The sequence below is a fragment of the Apis cerana genome, linkage group LG7, assembly GCF_029169275.1.
Source record: "Apis cerana isolate GH-2021 linkage group LG7, AcerK_1.0, whole genome shotgun sequence".
NCBI lineage: Eukaryota > Metazoa > Arthropoda > Insecta > Hymenoptera > Apidae > Apis > Apis cerana.
In genome coordinates, this window is record NC_083858.1 from 12,956,858 (window position 1) to 12,974,468 (window position 17,611).

The 17,611-nt window shown below is 30.8% G+C and overlaps 3 protein-coding genes across 6 annotated transcripts; 2 read left to right on the forward strand and 1 right to left on the reverse strand.

The window, feature by feature from the left end:
• Positions 1-48: 48 nt before the first annotated feature.
• Positions 49-3,333, forward strand: LOC107999320 (phosphatidylserine lipase ABHD16A). Its single transcript, XM_017059051.2, has 11 exons — positions 49-229; positions 302-355; positions 536-846; positions 922-1,106; positions 1,212-1,326; positions 1,412-1,547; positions 1,786-1,950; positions 2,058-2,185; positions 2,377-2,576; positions 2,674-2,825; positions 2,894-3,333. The coding sequence occupies exons 1-11, from the start codon at positions 140-142 to the stop codon at positions 2,999-3,001; spliced, it is 1,644 nt and encodes a 547-aa protein (XP_016914540.1). The 5' UTR covers positions 49-139; the 3' UTR covers positions 3,002-3,333.
• Positions 2,270-5,675, reverse strand: LOC107999319 (ran GTPase-activating protein 1). 2 transcript variants are annotated; one of them, XM_017059049.3, is made up of 5 exons: positions 5,535-5,675; positions 4,994-5,413; positions 4,098-4,909; positions 3,775-3,999; positions 2,270-3,695 (listed from the first exon to the last, which is right to left on the reverse strand). In XM_017059049.3, the coding sequence occupies exons 1-5, from the start codon at positions 5,650-5,652 to the stop codon at positions 3,474-3,476; spliced, it is 1,797 nt and encodes a 598-aa protein (XP_016914538.1). In that variant the 5' UTR covers positions 5,653-5,675; the 3' UTR covers positions 2,270-3,473. The 2 variants fall into 2 exon arrangements, with proteins under 2 accessions (XP_016914538.1, XP_016914539.1); XM_017059050.3 differs by having other exon boundaries at positions 3,344-3,727.
• Positions 5,676-6,791: 1,116 nt separating this feature from the next.
• Positions 6,792-17,584, forward strand: LOC107999318 (mucin-2). 3 transcript variants are annotated; one of them, XM_017059045.3, is made up of 9 exons: positions 6,792-6,932; positions 8,108-8,196; positions 8,381-8,545; positions 8,650-8,766; positions 8,852-9,184; positions 9,257-9,822; positions 9,890-10,035; positions 10,125-11,497; positions 11,579-17,584. In XM_017059045.3, exons 1-9 carry the CDS (start codon positions 6,905-6,907, stop codon positions 15,854-15,856), a joined length of 7,095 nt encoding a protein of 2,364 aa, XP_016914534.2. In that variant the 5' UTR covers positions 6,792-6,904; the 3' UTR covers positions 15,857-17,584. The 3 variants fall into 3 exon arrangements, with proteins under 3 accessions (XP_016914534.2, XP_016914535.2, XP_061933318.1); XM_017059046.3 differs by lacking the exon at positions 8,108-8,196 and having other exon boundaries at positions 6,798-6,932; XM_062077334.1 differs by lacking the exons at positions 6,792-6,932; positions 8,108-8,196; positions 8,381-8,545; positions 8,650-8,766 and having other exon boundaries at positions 8,999-9,127; positions 9,226-9,822.
• Positions 17,585-17,611: the final 27 nt, after the last annotated feature.

Here is a 17,611-nt window from a genome sequence, read left to right on the forward strand (position 1 = left end):
TTAAAATTATACTAATTCAACAAATGCATTACCAATCATAGCTGTTTGTTTTGCATGATTTGCTAAGTTACTGTGTCCCGTATTTTACATTGGTGATTTGGAATTCAGATTTATTTGAAATTTTTAAAACAAATGAGAAATGTCTTTCATTCGGACACTTTGGAAATGTAATTTTGGTCCTCGACTTTTCAAAGTTTATGAAATAACTTGGATCGGACGTTTAGTAGAAGTATGTATTAAAAAGTGTATCAAATTTATTAGACCAGTGTATTTTAGGTTATGTCTATATTAATTATTTCAGAAATCATATGAGCCTAATAGTTTAGAACGCTGGGGCGATCAAATCGTAATTTGCGTAAGTATTTTATTATAAAAAATATATTGTGTTATAATTTTTTCTTAATAAAAAAAAGATTGATTTTAATTTATTAGCAATATTAAAAATTGAATCATTATCAATTTTATAATTCAAATTAAAATTAATTAAACAATGGAAAATATTCATAAAGTAAGATTATTAATAAATTTATTTTAGTTTGCAGCAATTTGGTCTATAAGTCTCTATACAATTCCATTAGTGGCTATCTTTTTCTATCAACATAGTATTTCTATAACTGAGAATATTTCTTCTTTGAGTAAATTAGCAGCTGGTGCTAGTGCAATTTTCATTGCAGCATTAACTGCTCGAGGTTGTTCTAGAGCCACTAATCCAGTATATTTAAAATTCTTAAAAACACTCAATGAAGCAAATGCACATTATAATGCAGAAACAAAGCAAGAACTTGATAAATATGAATTTGAGTTTTGGGCAAGACCTATAGATTTTAAGATTAACGATATAGAAAGGTATATTTTTTTTCCTTTATTATAAAATAATATATATTTATTTTTTTATTAACTTTCTAAATTTATTTTTATAAGAGATGCAACTAGAGAAAAGTTGACTTTAGAAAAAATTGCAGCCTCTAGTGGCCGCATAAAAAGGCAAACTGGTAAAGAATATATATTTACGTTGCCTTGTAAGTTTTTATCATATATTGTAGCTCACACTTTTGCTATTAAGATGATATATCCTGGAAGTGTATCTGTTCTTAATTGGATATTTCGTAAGTTAAATAGATCGTTATTATGAACATGTTACAAATTAATAATATAATTATAGTTAATAATATGTATATATTTTTTTTTAATAATATAATATATTAATATAGGATCTACACTTTTACAAGGAAGAATACATCTAATAAAGCATGGTGGGGAAAGGTACAAATTGTTAACTGCAGATAAAAATGAAATTGACACTATATTTATTGACCAACGTAACAAGTAATGTAAACGTTAATAACGTTTTTTTTCTAAATGCATTATTTTATGATATTATCTTTATTCATTAATTGTATTAACTTTATAGAACAACAAATGGCAATGTATTAGTTATTACTTGTGAAGGAAATTGTGGATTTTATGAAACTGGTATTAAATCAACTCCAATGAATAAAGGATATTCCATATTGGGTTGGAATCATCCAGGATTTGGTTGTAGTACTGTAAGTATTATTTTTATATTAAACTTTATAATTTATTTGTACTGATACTTTGATGAGAAGAATTGCTATTACTTTATCATACTTTGTTTTAAATTGCAAAGATGAAATTTTGGTAATGTTGCAGTTAATATCAATTATATATTTAAATTAAATGTAATTGAAGTAATGGCAAGACTTCTCATTCAGTCAAACTATGATTGTAAAATGATAACAGTAAGACATGAAAATGACTACAAAGGGTGCGCCGTATCCTCTCCAAGAAGAAAATGCTATCGATTGTGTAATGCGTTTTGCGATCGATTACTTAACATTTCCTGAGGAACAAATAATTCTTTATGGTTGGAGCATTGGTGGATATACTGCGACATGGGCTGCTATGAATTATCCTTCTATACAAAGTTTGGTAAGATTATTCCATTATTTATTTTATATATTAATTTAATTCAATTAATTTTACATAAAATATTTTAAGAAATTAGTAGTGAAAAATTATATTAAGATATTTTATAGGTATTAGATGCTACATTTGATGATGTACTTCCATTAGCTATTATGACCATGTCTTCATCATTAGAGGGTTTAGTACGGAACATTATTAGGGATCACTTTAATTTGAATATTGCTGAACAATTAAATAGGTACTATAATATTCATTATAATATGGAATAATACATACAAATAAATATATATATATACATATACATATATAAATGAACACACAATTTTATATTTAAATATTATATATATTTTATATTTAAAATTTTAATAGATTGTATGTATATGTTATATATAAACAAATAAATTTTTTTTTTTTTTTTTTTTTTTTTAGATACAATGGCACAGTATTGCTTATACGAAGAACAGAAGATGAAGTAGTGTGTACACCTAGTGGTAATAGCTTATCAGGAAATCGAGGTAACATGTTGCTTACAAAATTTTTAATACGACGTTATCCAGAACTTTTTGCGGAAAATTCAGAATGTGCTGCGCTTTTAGCGAGATTTTTGTCTGCAGATATATCTACTAGAAGTAAGAAATCAATATTAAATATAAATTTTAAGTTAATCCTTCAATATTACATTGAAATGATATATTTTAATATTTTAATATTGATTACAATTTGCAGAATCAATAATTGAAACATTGAACGTTGATGAAAAACAATGTTTAAATTTTGTTGCAAAGGATATAGAAAAGAATAATGGTATTATAAATTATCCTTCTATGCTTGGTCAAGACTGTGATTCTAAAATAAAACAACAAATCATTCTATTTCTGGTATGTAATTATATAATAGATGTATGAAATTATAATTATCTGATATAAATAAAACTCATTTCATTTAGGCAACAATGTATATGAAGGATCAACCATCATCACATTGTACACCGTTAGCAGTGGATTTGTTTCAGCCTGGTTGGAATCCTACGACTGCAATGTCCATAACAGAATGAAAGTTCTGTGATATATAATTGACTAAGAGCTTCATTCAAGATTCTTATTCTTATGATAATAGGAACTCTTAAGAGTCATAATAATTTTCGATGCATTTTACATTAAGTTTTACTAATAAGTGTTATTTATTCTATATGAATTTCAGTCTATTTTTTCAAAATGATACAAATATTATCAATTCTAAATTGATAAAAACATTACTTTTAATTATAATTTTTATATCCATTAACTAAAGTTCTAGTCTATTATAATTTCGGTATTTTATAATTTGGAAATTTGTATCTTCATTAACAATATGCACAATAATATAATTGTTTATATATAAACAAAACTTATAAAAATTTGATACAACACTTTTATTTTGGAAAATTCATAATTAATTCGTATCTTTACATTTTGCAAAACATTTAAAAATAAATAGATATATCAATATTTCATAAAAGAATTATATAAAAAATAATTCAATAATTATTACGTGCTTTGTATACGATCTAAAACAGTTTTAAGAGAATCTTTTGAATCTTGTAAAGAATCCGTAACTTTTTTTTTGTTTATTCTTATCGGCTTTTCCAAAAAGAACTTTAATGTATTTCGCGTTTCTTGTAAAAAATAATCTTTTTGACTAACTATTTCTAATGCTTTAAAACATCCTTCTAAATTCCAATCAATTTTTCCACTGCTTTTATCTTCTGCCTGAAGTATAAGAAAATAATACTATTTTTTATCTGAAATATATATATACATACTAAATTAACTATTATAAAATACTTACTTTTATTAAACCTAAGTTGACTAGCAAAGCATTATTCCAAATAGAAACCTGATCATTTTCAATTGCAAAAAAGCATAACTTTGAATACAATGCATCTGTAAGATTTTGAGCTCTTAATCTTACATCAACATAACCACTTGTATTAAGTGCTGATACTTTCATAATTATTCTTGTATACTCTTCAATGAATTTTAATTCCGAAGATGTATCAGTATTGGATGAGTTCTAAAATGTAAAAAAAGAAAAATATTATTATTAAAAAGCATAATACAATATTCATTGTAATATTATTAATATTATTTTAATTAAGTGTAATTATTTACTTTGGCATAAGTTATAAAATCTTGTACTATATCATCTTGCAATAATAGTAAATTTTCTCCTGTTGGTGATTTTAAAAAATCTATAACAGATATTTTTGATCGTATTATATTGCCATTTATAATTGTATCCTTATTAATATCTCTATTTTCTTTACTTTCATTTTCACTTTCATCACTTTTTTCATCACTTTCTTCATCATTTTCTTCTTCATTTTCTTCTTCATCTTTTTCTCTATCTTCTTTATCACTTTCATCATCATCTAATGTACTTAATGATCCAATTCTTTCAGAAATTGTAAGTGAATCACGCAAAATAGTACAGCCTTCTTTACCAAAATTATTTCCATCCAATTGTAAAGTTGCCAAATGTTTTTTATCAGCCATAGCAAGAGCTATGGGATTGGCACCCTTTGTTTTTATTTCATTATAACTTAAATTAAGTTCAGTGAGTGATGGATAACTACCTTCAACGCCTAATGCTTCTGCCAAAACCATACTTCCTCGAGTTTTAAGTAAACAATCACCAAGATTAAGTTGTTCTAAATTTTTGAAATTTGGTAATGCTTTGGCAATTGCTTGAGCTCCTTTTAATCCAACAGTATTATCATTAAGATTTAAAATTCGTAAACCAGGATTATATGATAATCCATTAGCAAGTGCTGTTATCCCTTCATGATATATACCATTCTGAGGCATAGCAACTTCTTCTAAACTAGTTAACTTTTGAAAAACAGAAGCTAATGCTTTTGCACCTTCATTTTCCAATCTATTTCTTCCAGCAACAAATACTTTTAATGCTAAAGGAGGTGAGCCTAAAAAAAAGTTTTATTAGTTTGTTAATAAAATATATTTTATTGATAATAATAAATTAAAATAAAATTAATAATAAATTTTACCTGCTTCAAAAGTATTATTATAACAATCTAATAATGCCTTTGCCAACATTTTTCCACCTGATATTCCAAGTCCATTGTTATCTAATCTTAACACACGAAGAGTATAACAAGAACTAGAAGTCAAGAAATTTGCTAATCCTTCAATCCCAATTGGACCAAAAGCATTATCACTTAAGTCAAGTTCAAAGAGATGAGTACCAGCAGTACATAAAGCAGAACCAAGATATTCAAGTGCTTTTGGTATTTCTGATTTCAAACGACCAGTAAACATATCTTTCCAAAGGGCACGTTTCATTAATGAACCATTTTCTTCCAATGCCTGAGCCACAGCTTTAGCAGCAAGTGGTCCTAAAGTATTGCCTTCCAAATCTAAATATTCCAGATTTGTACATGCTCGTATTGCTTTGACTATTTCCAACGCTAATTAAATAGAAAATTAAATGTTCAATTTACATAACCTTAAAGTGTTTTTTGAATTGCATAATCTTGTAAAACTTAAGAATATAATAAATTATTCATATTGAAATAATAAGTAACTTACCATCTTCTTCAGTATCAAGCTTAAGTGATTTTTTTGCAAATGATACACCAATACCGGCATTATTTTGAGTAACATCTTGTAATTCAGTACCAAGATCATTCAAATTAAATGAAGACATTGCTTATGTTATTTAAATATAATTATAAATTATAATGATGATATTTAAATATTTTTTCGTTATGTAAAATGTTAAATGATTAATAATATAAACACTATTTTTGATTATTAATAATCACTAATCTTAAAACTCATTCATAATGTTGATATAAACGGAACATGACGCCACGCGTTAATAAACGCGGGAGAAATATACCAACTGTTAAAAAAAATTGACATATATGTATATAAATATAAATATTATATCTTTTATTCTTATTCGTATATATTTATAAATAGTTATTTGTGCTAGATTACATATTTATTTTTTATGAAAATATGTAAAAAACATATAATAGTAGCAATGCATAATATATGTATATAAATTTATTTTTTATTATCATCTTTTTATTTGGTTTAGAATATTAAATTATAATAATGTTGATAATTAATATTACGACGATTATAATTTATATATATTTATAAAAGGTTTTGATTATTAATAAACGCACATGCGTATGAACATGATTAAATCAATTTCGCGCCAAATGTATTACTATCAGTGATCTATCTAATATTTGTTCATAGGCATACGCCCGCAGTTGCAGTTGCTACTGCACAGTCCGCACCCGTACGTTCGCGTAGTGCGTTTCAGAATACTATCTTTAATAAAACACCAACGTATACACATACACATATAAGCAAAATCGAATTTTAAAAGCTGAGGAAAACTGCTGGTGATCAACGAGATTTTATAGACAATAGACACTCGCTATTTGTGTTGATGTGACTGCGTCAAATGAATGTGCAATTTATTAGTGGTTGTTTTGAGACTGGATTGTTACTCGATTAGAATGGTTGCAAGTGTCGCGCGCATCGCTGGCAACCCGTGCAGTGTTGTGCCAAAATAAATCGACGATAGTTATTCCTTGGGAGCTGCCAGTGGACGAATGTACTTCATTATTCGAGTCCGTTTGCTAGCGGCGGGACAAGCTATGTGGAATTGCGATTGCCCGCTCTTTTGTCTCTACGAAGACTATGGGTGTCATATCCCTTTGATGTGCATCCCGGTATTTTAAAAACGATCGTCTTTGCCAAGCGAAAGTGTTTTGCTTGGCTATTATCGTTTCTACATTCTGGATTTCGTTTTTTTTATCTATTTGAATTATATTTAAAAAAAAAGGCTAGAACAACACGTATTTCATCATAGTGTTTTTAACAATTTTTATCCGCCCTGACGTGATTTGCCCGGTTTGCCCGCCACAGGACGGGTTATGTTTCCCACTTTCATCGGAATCTTAGGTGAGCTTTCATTTCCTTTCGTCATGAAGAGAAAGAATTATGATAAGATACTTTATGAATTTTTTTCTTTTCTTAATTATTACACTATACTACTAGGAAGATCGATGCTTACAATTGAGAGCTCTTGTCAATGACCCCAAGTTTAGCAACAGAATTATTTTCATTGTTTTTTTCCCTATTGTGTTACATTCTACATAAGGTATCAATGCACGATCGTATTTATATTTGTATTTGTATTAATATTGTTGAAAGTGTTTTATTTTATCGTATTTTGGAAAGCTTTTCAAAACTTTTTATTTTTTTATAATAAAATTTTTTTTATAAATATTTATTTTAATTACTTAATGATAATGAGTTAATTATTTAATGATTTATCATTTTAATAGTAAAAATTATACATAAAAAAAGAAAAAATAAAACATAAATAAAATTATTTACAATATATTATTCTGATTTTTATAAATAAATAAATTATATTATTAATAATATAAATATATATTTAAAAGTTATTTCTATTAAAAATTAAAATTTAATGTAAATGTTACTTTAAGAAATTCAAAATCATTTTTTCTTGCTAGTAAATTTATTGCCATTAAAAAATAATTTTTCAAATATTTAATTATAAATATTAATCATATGAATCATATGAATCATATGAACATTGATAATTAAATTTTCAGTAAAATTTTTATATTATTTTTAGAATAACTGTTATAAAATAACTTAAATAATATAAATTAGAAAGTTATGTTTTATATGTTTATAAAAAATATTAAAAAAAATTATAATGAAATAGAATAATAAAAAATGCATCGTAAATATAACTATCAGTATTTTGAATTAAATATATTAAAATCATTTAAAATACACTTATCTATGTACTTATTATAATAATAATTTATATTAATATTGTATTGTATTATAATTTATAATACTCTTGTGTTAATGCATATTTATAGTAATATTAAAATATAAATTATTTTTTAATACATATACATATTTGTCTTTATAATATAAATTATAATTATATAGCTATATTAATGTTCACAGCTTTAGATTTATTAATTATGTTTTTGGTTAAATGAAATATTTTAAATATGAAAGAAAAACATGCATTCCAAAGATCAAAAGAACATAATATCAAGGAACTTTCAATTGTTCCTTTATTTTTTTAGACATTCAATCGTGGTGGGAGGTGCCAAGTATAGCACACTTCTGCTCATTATTTAGGGCTGCCTTCAATCTTCTGGACTTTGATATTGAGGTACCTACCTAAATGTTGACTCCTACGAGTAGGCATTATACATGAAATTTGTTAGTATATTGCTTTAGCTTTCAGGAAATTAAATACATCATGCTTCAGCTTTATGTTTTTAAAGACATTTTTTATCATGGTTGCATCAATTCTTTTTTTATATATTTTATATATTAATTATGTATTATTATAGGATCTTGAAGAAGCTTTATTAACGGATGGTGGAACTGAAGGACGTTTAGTACAGGAATTAATAGTCAGGTTACTTGAAGGTTGTTTACCAAATGATACTCGCAATGACATCTCTACCTTTAATTATCAAATGTTTCTTCGTAGACTTTTTCGAAAGAAATGTCAGGTAAATTAGTTTTTTTATTTTTATATTTTCAATTATATTTAAAAATTATATTTAATTTTATATATCTATCATTAAAACAAAATTTTATTTCATATTATATTCAGGAATACAAGTGTGAGAATCCTTTTAATACAGATGTAGATTTTGAATTATTACCTCTTCGTCAAAAAGTAGAAATCTTACGTGCTCTTTGTGACTTCAGGCTTGACGCTGAAGACGTGGTATGTGTTTAAAAAATGAATTGGTTTATAAACTTTGTTTATAAAGTTGGCATAATATACTAATATTTTCGTTTGTAAATTTTAGGAGCAATCATTAAATAATTTGGACTCGGATAGTCTGCGAGTCGAACCTTTAGGACATGATCGTAAGAATTCTGCCTATTGGTACTTTTACGGCACTCGATTATATAGGGAGGACTACATTGATACTTCTAACAGCATCTCACACAAACAGAAAAGTAAACCTAGGGATAAAAAACGTAAAAGACGACGAAGCAGAGTGGCGAAGGAGGAAGAGGAAGAGGAGGAGAAGAAGGAAGACAGTTTAATACAGAGAGAAGGAAAAGAAAGTGTTTGGCAGGTTGTCTGCTTTACTCAGCAGGATTGGAGTCGTCTAGTTGAAAAATTTCGTGATTCGGTAATTGTCCTATTAAACGAATTAATTATTTTATTCCTTAGATTCTGCTAACGATGTTATTATAATACTTAGGAGTACGATACCGAACGTAAACTTTACCGTACTCTATCCGAGGATTTCATGCCCGAAATCCCTAAACTTTTTGATTTAAAAGAAAAACAACAAAGACGCAAATTGTTACAACGTAATAGTTCACGTGTACTTCGAAGTCACGAACCTACGACACAGATGGAAACAGTCATGGTTAGATCGAAGATCAAAACTAAAACAAACAAAGGGAGTAAAAAGGGGACACAAAATTCAAAGAACGTTTATGTTAAAGAGGATACACCTCCGCCTTTACCTTCTCCGCCAGTTCAAAAGAAAGGACGGCAAACTAATAATTCGTTGGCTTCAGCTGTTGGTCAGATTGTGATTCATACCAGGGATGAAGTGGAGGGATTAGAAAAAAAGAAAGGGATTGGCAGCAATAGCGATGGACATTATGTATCTTCTAATTATGGATATAAGTATGGTTACTCATTTGGAATTGAAGAAGAAGAACGTCGCGTTGGAATGCATAAAGTTCTTGAAAGTCTTAAAGATCATGTGGATGCTTGGCCATTTATTGATCCTGTGGATGAAGAATATGCCCCAAGGTATTATATATATTATTATATTTTAAACTCGAAATTGATATTATTGTTATTATTATTTTATATATAGATATTATAGCGTGGTACGAAAACCTATGGATCTTAGTACAATGGAAGAAAAACTTGAAAATAGTTTATATAAAAGTCTAAGTGAATTTAAACGTGATTTTCGACTGATAGTAGATAATTGTAGGCAATATAATGGTTCTGATAATGGTTAGTATTTTTTTATTTTCAAAAAAATATATTATATATTGTTAATAATATATTATTTTCAAACTTAAATATATTTCTTTTTATTCTAGAGTATACAGAAATGGCATTTAATCTTAAGGAGGCATTTGATAAAGCAGTAAATCGTTATTTGGAATCAGAAACATCTAGCGATGAGGATCCTTCATCGCCGAAATCATTTCTTGCTACTCCGGCATCTCCATCGTGTCCTTCTCGTGTTTCATCGCCTCATCAAAATAAAAAACGTTCGAAAAAATCTACGAAAAAATCGAAATCATATAAATCTGAAAGTAAAGGAAAATCCAAAACAAATGATAAAAATGATGAAGAAGAAAAACGAGGAAAAAATTATAAGCTTCCAAAGAAAAAGAGGGGAAAGAAAAAGAACAAAAGAGCAAAAGACGAAGAATCTGTAAATGAAGAAGAACAAGAAGAACAAGAAAGCGAAGATGCAATGTCTGAATCAAGTATTATAACATCAAAAAGAAGAAAACATACTGATGGGAATAATTTATTATTAAAAACCAAAAAGCTAACATCCAAAGAATCAGAAGAGCTTAAGAAGATAGATAAAAAAATTAGTAAAGAACGTCATCAACAAAAAAAAGAAATGGAAAATGTACGGCCGATAAAAGAATCAAAAGAAAATAAGAAGAGAAAGGAAGATTTCGAAGAAGATTATGAACCCCTAGTCGTTGCAAAAAGTAAAAGTAGAAAGATTGAAAAGAAGGAACTGGAAGATACCGAAATATTTACAGATAAAGCGAAGACGAATAAAATGAAAAAAACTGAATCTCTTGAAGACGAAACAGTACCGGAAAAAGAAGAGAAAACACAGCATGTTAAGGTCAAAAAAAATCGAAAAAAGGATAAAACGGGGTTGAAAATATTAAAATCCGATGAGAAGTCTGAGAAAAGTCGAGTTAAAGATAAAGAGAAAAAATCAAAACAAAAAAATGATGAACTTAAAAACGGAGAAATATCAAGTGAAATAGATTCCAAAGACATAGATCTAGAAAGTGATATAGATTCGAAAGAAACACATACATCTAAGAAGATTTCCGCATTTATAGGTGATAAAGATATAGAATCATTGGATGGTTTAAAAGATAAAATAAGTGAGAGACAACGAGAAGAAAAATTGAAAAATGAGAAAGAGAAACAAAAGAAAACTGGGAAGAATGATCTTCACAATATGTATTCAAAAAAAGTGCCTTCAAATGGTAGTACCTTTCACGACAGCGATAAAGCCAGCGTAAAACGACCAAAGTTTAAAAAAGGAATAAAAGAAGAAAAAGTTCCTACCGAAGATTCCCTCATAACTCACGACCAAGAAGTCACCGAGAAAAAAGTAAAAGTATCTCAATCAAAGCATACCAAAGGATTTGGAAAAGAAGAAAGCTCCATGCAAGCCTTGAATCAAGCAACAGAACAAACACTTCATGTAAGAATATTTTATGTTTCATTTAAATAATTGTAGTTATTTTATAATATTTTATTTTATGTTATTTTTATCTTCAAATAGGATATCAATAAATGGCTCGATGACGCACCAAGACTTTCTGAATTTTCTTCAGGAAGCGATTCACCAATATTTCATTCTTCATCCGTTGAATCTGGCCGATCAGGTCCAAAAGTAGAAGCACCTAGGAAACGACCAAGTTCTATTAAAATTTTTGGTCCTCATGGACCTACCAGACCAAAAAAAATTCAACGTACAATAGATCGTTTACAACCTGGAAAAAGTAAGGGAAATTTACTTTTAAAAAAACCATTAAATTTACCTAATGTTAATACCACCGAAACAGCGGTGCAGTTGACCAGCGACAATGATCAAACGAATAAGAATACAGATGAAGAACCGAAACTTAGTTTAGGAACAGTTTTGAAAAATGTAGATTCCATTCAGTTAATTTGTAAGAGTTTAGTTTCCTCGCCCAATCCCAATTTTTCAAATGACGATGAAGAAGAAGATCACAATACTCTTCCTGCAATCCCAGTGTCTAGTCTGAAAGAAGAAAGCACACAAGGAATAACAACGACGCAAACAACTACGGTCGTAGAAGAAACTAAAGATAATCAGTCTAATGTGAAGGACACGCAGAAACCCAAAGCAGCGACACCAAATTTGAGTGCTTGGTTTAAAGCGTTCGGAGCGCCAAAGTTAAAAAAGAAAGATGAAGAATCAGAGGATGGTATAACAAAGAAGGATGGTGAATTGCAGGAAGTGTTTTGTGGTAGACAAAGAAGAATGAGTACTGGTGGTAGTAGTGTAAGTGAATCGGTTTCGAGTTTTTCCCAAGAGTCACCCCCTGGACGTTCAGGTCGATCTCCACAAGGACAACCTATAATGGCTTCGATTGAGCCGCAAATTAGAGGAGCTGGATTCTATCAGGACGCTTTATCGACAGGAAGTAGCCCTTATAATAGTCCTTATTATGCCACACCACCAAGATACAGTGCTCAATTACCTCCCACTCCGTCACCACAAAATCACCCTTTATCTCCAGCTTATCCTTCATCATCATATGAACAAGCACCTCTCTACCAAATACCTGCCCAACAATCGCATCAAACGTTCCAGAAATCACCTCAGGAAAATTCTAGGGAAATATATCATCAATTATCACCCACATTTCCTCAACGATCGCCGCAAACTAATTTCTCTCAAAATTCTACACAAAACGAAGCATATAATCAACAATTGTCTTCTAATCAAAATCAATCTCCAGTTTATTCACAGCATTCACCACAACCTATACAACAAGTATATCCACAGCCTTCCCCTCAGCCGCCACCATCAAATTATTCACAACCATCTCCTCAGCAACCTTCCACTCCCAAATATTCACAAGTTTCTCCGCAACAAAATGCCGCCAATTATTCACAGCCATCTCCGCAATCTGCCACTTATTCTCAATCTTCGCCTCAACAACCACATTCACCATATTCTCAAGCTTCTCCTCAAGCACCGCCAAATTATTCTCAATCATCCCCACAACAGCAACATTCTCCATATGCACAATCTCCGCAACAATCATCCGGATATTCTCAATTGTCCCCTCAACCACCATCAAATTATTCTCAACAATCTCCACAACCACCTACGAATTATTCTCAAACATCGCCTCAACCACCTTCCAATTATTCTCAAGCTTCACCTCAACCACCTTCCAATTATTCTCAAGCTTCACCTCAACCACCTTCCAATTATTCTCAAGCTTCACCTCAACCACCTTCCAATTATTCTCAATCATCACCTCAACCACCTTCTAGTTATTCTCAACCATCACCGCAACCACCTTCCAATTACTCTCAACCGTCACCTCAACCGCCTTCCAATTATTCTCAATCATCACCACAACCTCCTTCCAGTTATTCTCAATCATCACCACAACCACCTTCCAATTATTCTCAACCATCACCTCAACCACCTTCGAATTACTCTCAACCATCACCTCAACCTCCCCCTGTGTATCCTCAACAATCTCAATCTTCAAACTTTTCGCATCCATCGTCTCAGACACATTCTTCCAATTATGCGCAATCTTCTCCTCAATCACTCACAGCGAGTTACTCTCAACCATCTCCTCAACCGCGAAATTATTCCCAACCATCACCTCAACAAATTCAAACGTTTCCTCAACATTCCCCACAAGCACCGCCCTCATATTCTCAACCTTCTCCGCAAAATGCATCTTATTCTCAACCATCTCCGCAACAAGCAGTTAAGTATTCTCAGCCTTCTCCTCAACAATCTACCAATTACTCGCACTCGATACATTCACCTCAAAAATCACAGAATTATTCTCAGATGTCTCCTCAGCAAGCACCACCAAGCAATTATTCTCAACCTTCGCCATCACCTCAGCAATCTCGTAACTACTCACAACCATCCCCATCTCCTCAACAGTCCCGTAACTATTCTCAGCCATCACCATCTTCTCAGCAATCGCACAATTATTCTCAACCAGCGCCGTCGCCTCAACAAACCCATACTTATTCCCAACCATCACCTCAACAGAAATCCATGTGCACACCACAGACATCGCAATCTTCACAACAGCCCTCAAGTTATTCACAGCCGTCTCCACAGCAAAGTACAAATTACAGTTTACCGCAATCACACTCTAAAAACGCAGAAGAATACCCGCAAACTGCCTCGACACCTTCGAATTACTCCCATGGATACAAGCAGAATCATCCTTATATTCAATCACCGGCATCATCGACGTTAAATGAAACAGAGCATCGAACGGATTATTTAAAATCTAGTAGCACTGAAAAGTCATCGAACATAGAACAACAAAGAAATTTTACCGTATCTTCAGAAGCTGCATCATTGAATTTGAATACAAATCATCAGATCTATCAATCGCCAAATCAATATCCGCCAACGTTTGGAAATAATTATCCTAATATCGATCTCCAAAGATCTGTTTCAAGGCACGGTGGTCAGGAACAGTCGCAGCAATCATCTCAGGAACGGCCCAGTTTCACCGATCTCAGCAATTCTCTAAATGTTCAAAAATATACTCAACAACGATCAACTCAAGATCAATCGCAAATCTTAGCATTCCAGCAAAATTTAACACCACATGAATCACTTTATCCTAGTGGTTTCCAATCATCTGGTTATCCGATGTCAAATTCTAGACCGGTGTATCCTAGTCCACATTATTTCGATGCTAATTCGAAAGCTGTTGCCAACAGCGGAACAGCGAATAGTTCGACCAGTAATTTGGCTCCTGTAAAGAAACGTATTTATAATGAATCATCCGCAGAGTCATCTCGTGGTTTGGCGCAGGAAACCGCAGCAAGAACAACAGGTCAAGAGCAATTCGGATTCGATCCTATAATGGCATTGCCGCAACCAGATGCAGTTTCAGCTAGTCAATTTGACACTACATTCGTCGGGAACTTGGCTGATTCCGTAGCAACAAATCCAGCATATGCTCGTTTGGGTCTAGGTTTGGTAGGTCGTACAGGTAAAGAGCAACAACAATTATTGAACATTCCTCGACCACCACCAACGAAACCGGAACATTTAACATATGCGCGTAATCCAACTTCTGGCGCCACAGAACTAGATTTAAATTTACTTCAAAGTTTGCAGACAGCAGCCGCGAAGAATACCCAAGGTATTCTATCGATGTCATCATCTCGTAGGAGTGGAGAGTCGTCTGTTAGTTCTACATCCACGCCTGTAAAAACGAAAAAAAGTAGGAAGAGTAAACAACAGCAAGAACAACAAAACGTGACGAGCGTTTCAGTGGTTAGTACAGAACCACAATCTGGTACAGGAATACCTGGTTTTCCACAATATACGGGAACATCCGCGGATTCTATAGGTCTGAAGAACACCACTATGGTCCCACCAACTGGGAGTGCCTTCAATTTTGCTGCGTCAACTAGCACCACAACTAGTTCACCTTTCTACGATAAAGACGCATCAGCAGCCGCAGCGGCATTTGCATTTTTGGATGAATTTCGAAATCCAAATAGTTATTACAGTATGGCGCTCAGGCAGCAACAACAGCAGCAGCAACAACAAGTTCCACCGGTCACGGATGCTACGCAGCAAGCTTGTAACAAACTTAGCAATCAACCGCCAAGAAACTATCCGCCTCATCCTTTCCTTCATTCCGCTCAAAGACCAGCAGCTTATGGACCTCCAGTGTCGGCTTACGTCACGCCGCATGGCCCAAATTTAACGATGGATCCAACTGCTTATCAACAATACATTCATTCCTTGTATGCACTTCAACCGCCGCCCCATCATCATCGACCGTCCTGGCTTTAGCCGTTAAAATCTTTGTAATGGCTGTTTCGGAACATTTGTATGTGACATTTCGGTGGATGCATTATTTCTTTAAGAATGAATGAATATTTAAAACGAGAGGTATTGCTAATATAGCTAATATAGCTAATATAGCGATATAGCTTTCTTTTTTTATCTAATTGAATTATATTAATCTTAAAAATAATGTTTTGTTTGTTCTCTTATGAGATGCAAAAAAAAATTTTATCAAAATATTATATAAAATGCGATTGTAAATATTATTCTATTTAATCTCGTCTCGCGCTGTGCAACAATAATAAAAATTTTCTTCCTTCGAGATAAAAAAAAGCCAGTACCGATATTTTTCTAGTTTAATTGATAGGGACAAGAATTTTCAAAATATATTATGGGATCATGGATTCTTTTTAATTTTTTTATATGATTCAATTCATTTATCTTTTGTTAATGGACGCGATATAGTTTTTCCAGACATTTGTTTTATTTTTATTAATTTTTTTATTTTCTTTTTATTATTATTTTTTTTGTTTGTTTGTTTGGCTTTTTTTTTGACGAAAAATTTCGGTACTGTATTTATAAGGATGGAAGAATATTTTTATCATTTCTTGAGATTGTTAATACATTAAACTCATAAATATCAAACAGTAAAAAATATACGATCAAAAAAAATTTTGATCGTTTATTTTTTCTATTTTTTCTATTTTTTTTCTTTTTTTTTTTTTTTTTTGTAAATATTTTACTTATTGACTTACAAATAACGAATTTTTAAAGCTCTCTCTGAAATCAAAATAGTTTTTCCACCGACTTGTCTTCCCCACTTTTCGCATTTGTTTCCTTTTTTTATCAAAAAATACGAATATGAATCTTTGACATTTTTACACGATATATTAGAAACAAAGTTTACCTTTAATAGGTAATCTATTATGTAGTTATATGTATATAAAAAATAAGCCTACTTTATGTAGGAATTTTTGATAGTTTTTTCTAATGACTAGTCGACAACTTAGATATAAGTTCAGTCGCTAGTGCCGGAAGTAACCTTCTATCAAAAGTTCCTCTATCTATTGCGCTCTTAAAAATGTCCTTTTTTTCTCAATTTATCAAGACAGGATTTATGTAATTTTTTTTAAGATAAAAAAGATAATGGTTCGTTTATGGCCATATTCGTAATTATTTTATCTGTGGAAAATATGTTGCTTCCCTTTTTTTTGTATTCAAAAGCTGCTAGACATTCAAAAAACCTATGTATCTTTTAATTTTCAAAAGAATTTTTGTATGATATGGAGCGCACTGTTGCTGGTGTATCTTATGTAGAGTTAGATAGATTCGTTAGTGCGTAAGTTAGAAATTTGTTTCTTTGTATATAAAATTACATATCCTTCATAGACAATGTGCTCGATGTAAAGAAAGATCTGCAAAGTCAAAGGACATTGTAGAATCGTCCGCGAAGATTAAAAGAAAATAAATAACGGGAAATTATAGAATATAGTAAGAATGGAAGATGTATGTATATCGTGTGTATGCGCGCTAGTATGAATGTGCGTCGTATCTTATGAATGAGATAAAATAAAGTGTAATATGTACACCGCAATCATACATTAACCCACCTTATTGCTGAAAAAATAAAAAAGGAAGCGCGGTATATTAAAACTTATAAATATATACATATATATTGTAAATGTATATTGTAAATGTATCGATGAGACAGATTAAAGCACAGTTTGTTACAAACTTGTGTTCGATTTTTGAATATAATAG

What these genes read in the sequence shown, in the direction of transcription:
- LOC107999320 (XM_017059051.2), top strand. Translation starts at nt 140, where the DNA reads ATGTCTTTCATTCGGACACTTTGGAAATGTAATTTTGGTCCTCGACTT. An exon ending in ATTGCTGAACAATTAAATAG is followed by an intron (nt 2,186 to 2,376) that starts GTACTATAATAT and finishes TTTTTTTTTTAG; the next exon opens with ATACAATGGCACAGTATTGC. An exon ending in AACAAATCATTCTATTTCTG is followed by an intron (nt 2,826 to 2,893) that starts GTATGTAATTAT and finishes CATTTCATTTAG; the next exon opens with GCAACAATGTATATGAAGGA.
- LOC107999319 (XM_017059049.3), bottom strand. Translation starts at nt 5,652, where the DNA reads ATGTCTTCATTTAATTTGAATGATCTTGGTACTGAATTACAAGATGTT. An exon ending in GCTTGATACTGAAGAAGATG is followed by an intron (nt 5,414 to 5,534) that starts GTAAGTTACTTA and finishes CTATTTAATTAG; the next exon opens with CGTTGGAAATAGTCAAAGCA. An exon ending in TAATAATACTTTTGAAGCAG is followed by an intron (nt 4,910 to 4,993) that starts GTAAAATTTATT and finishes ACTTTTTTTTAG; the next exon opens with GCTCACCTCCTTTAGCATTA.
- LOC107999318 (XM_017059045.3), top strand. Translation starts at nt 6,905, where the DNA reads ATGTTTCCCACTTTCATCGGAATCTTAG. An exon ending in CACTTTCATCGGAATCTTAG is followed by an intron (nt 6,933 to 8,107) that starts GTGAGCTTTCAT and finishes TTATTTTTTTAG; the next exon opens with ACATTCAATCGTGGTGGGAG. An exon ending in TTTTTCGAAAGAAATGTCAG is followed by an intron (nt 8,546 to 8,649) that starts GTAAATTAGTTT and finishes TATTATATTCAG; the next exon opens with GAATACAAGTGTGAGAATCC.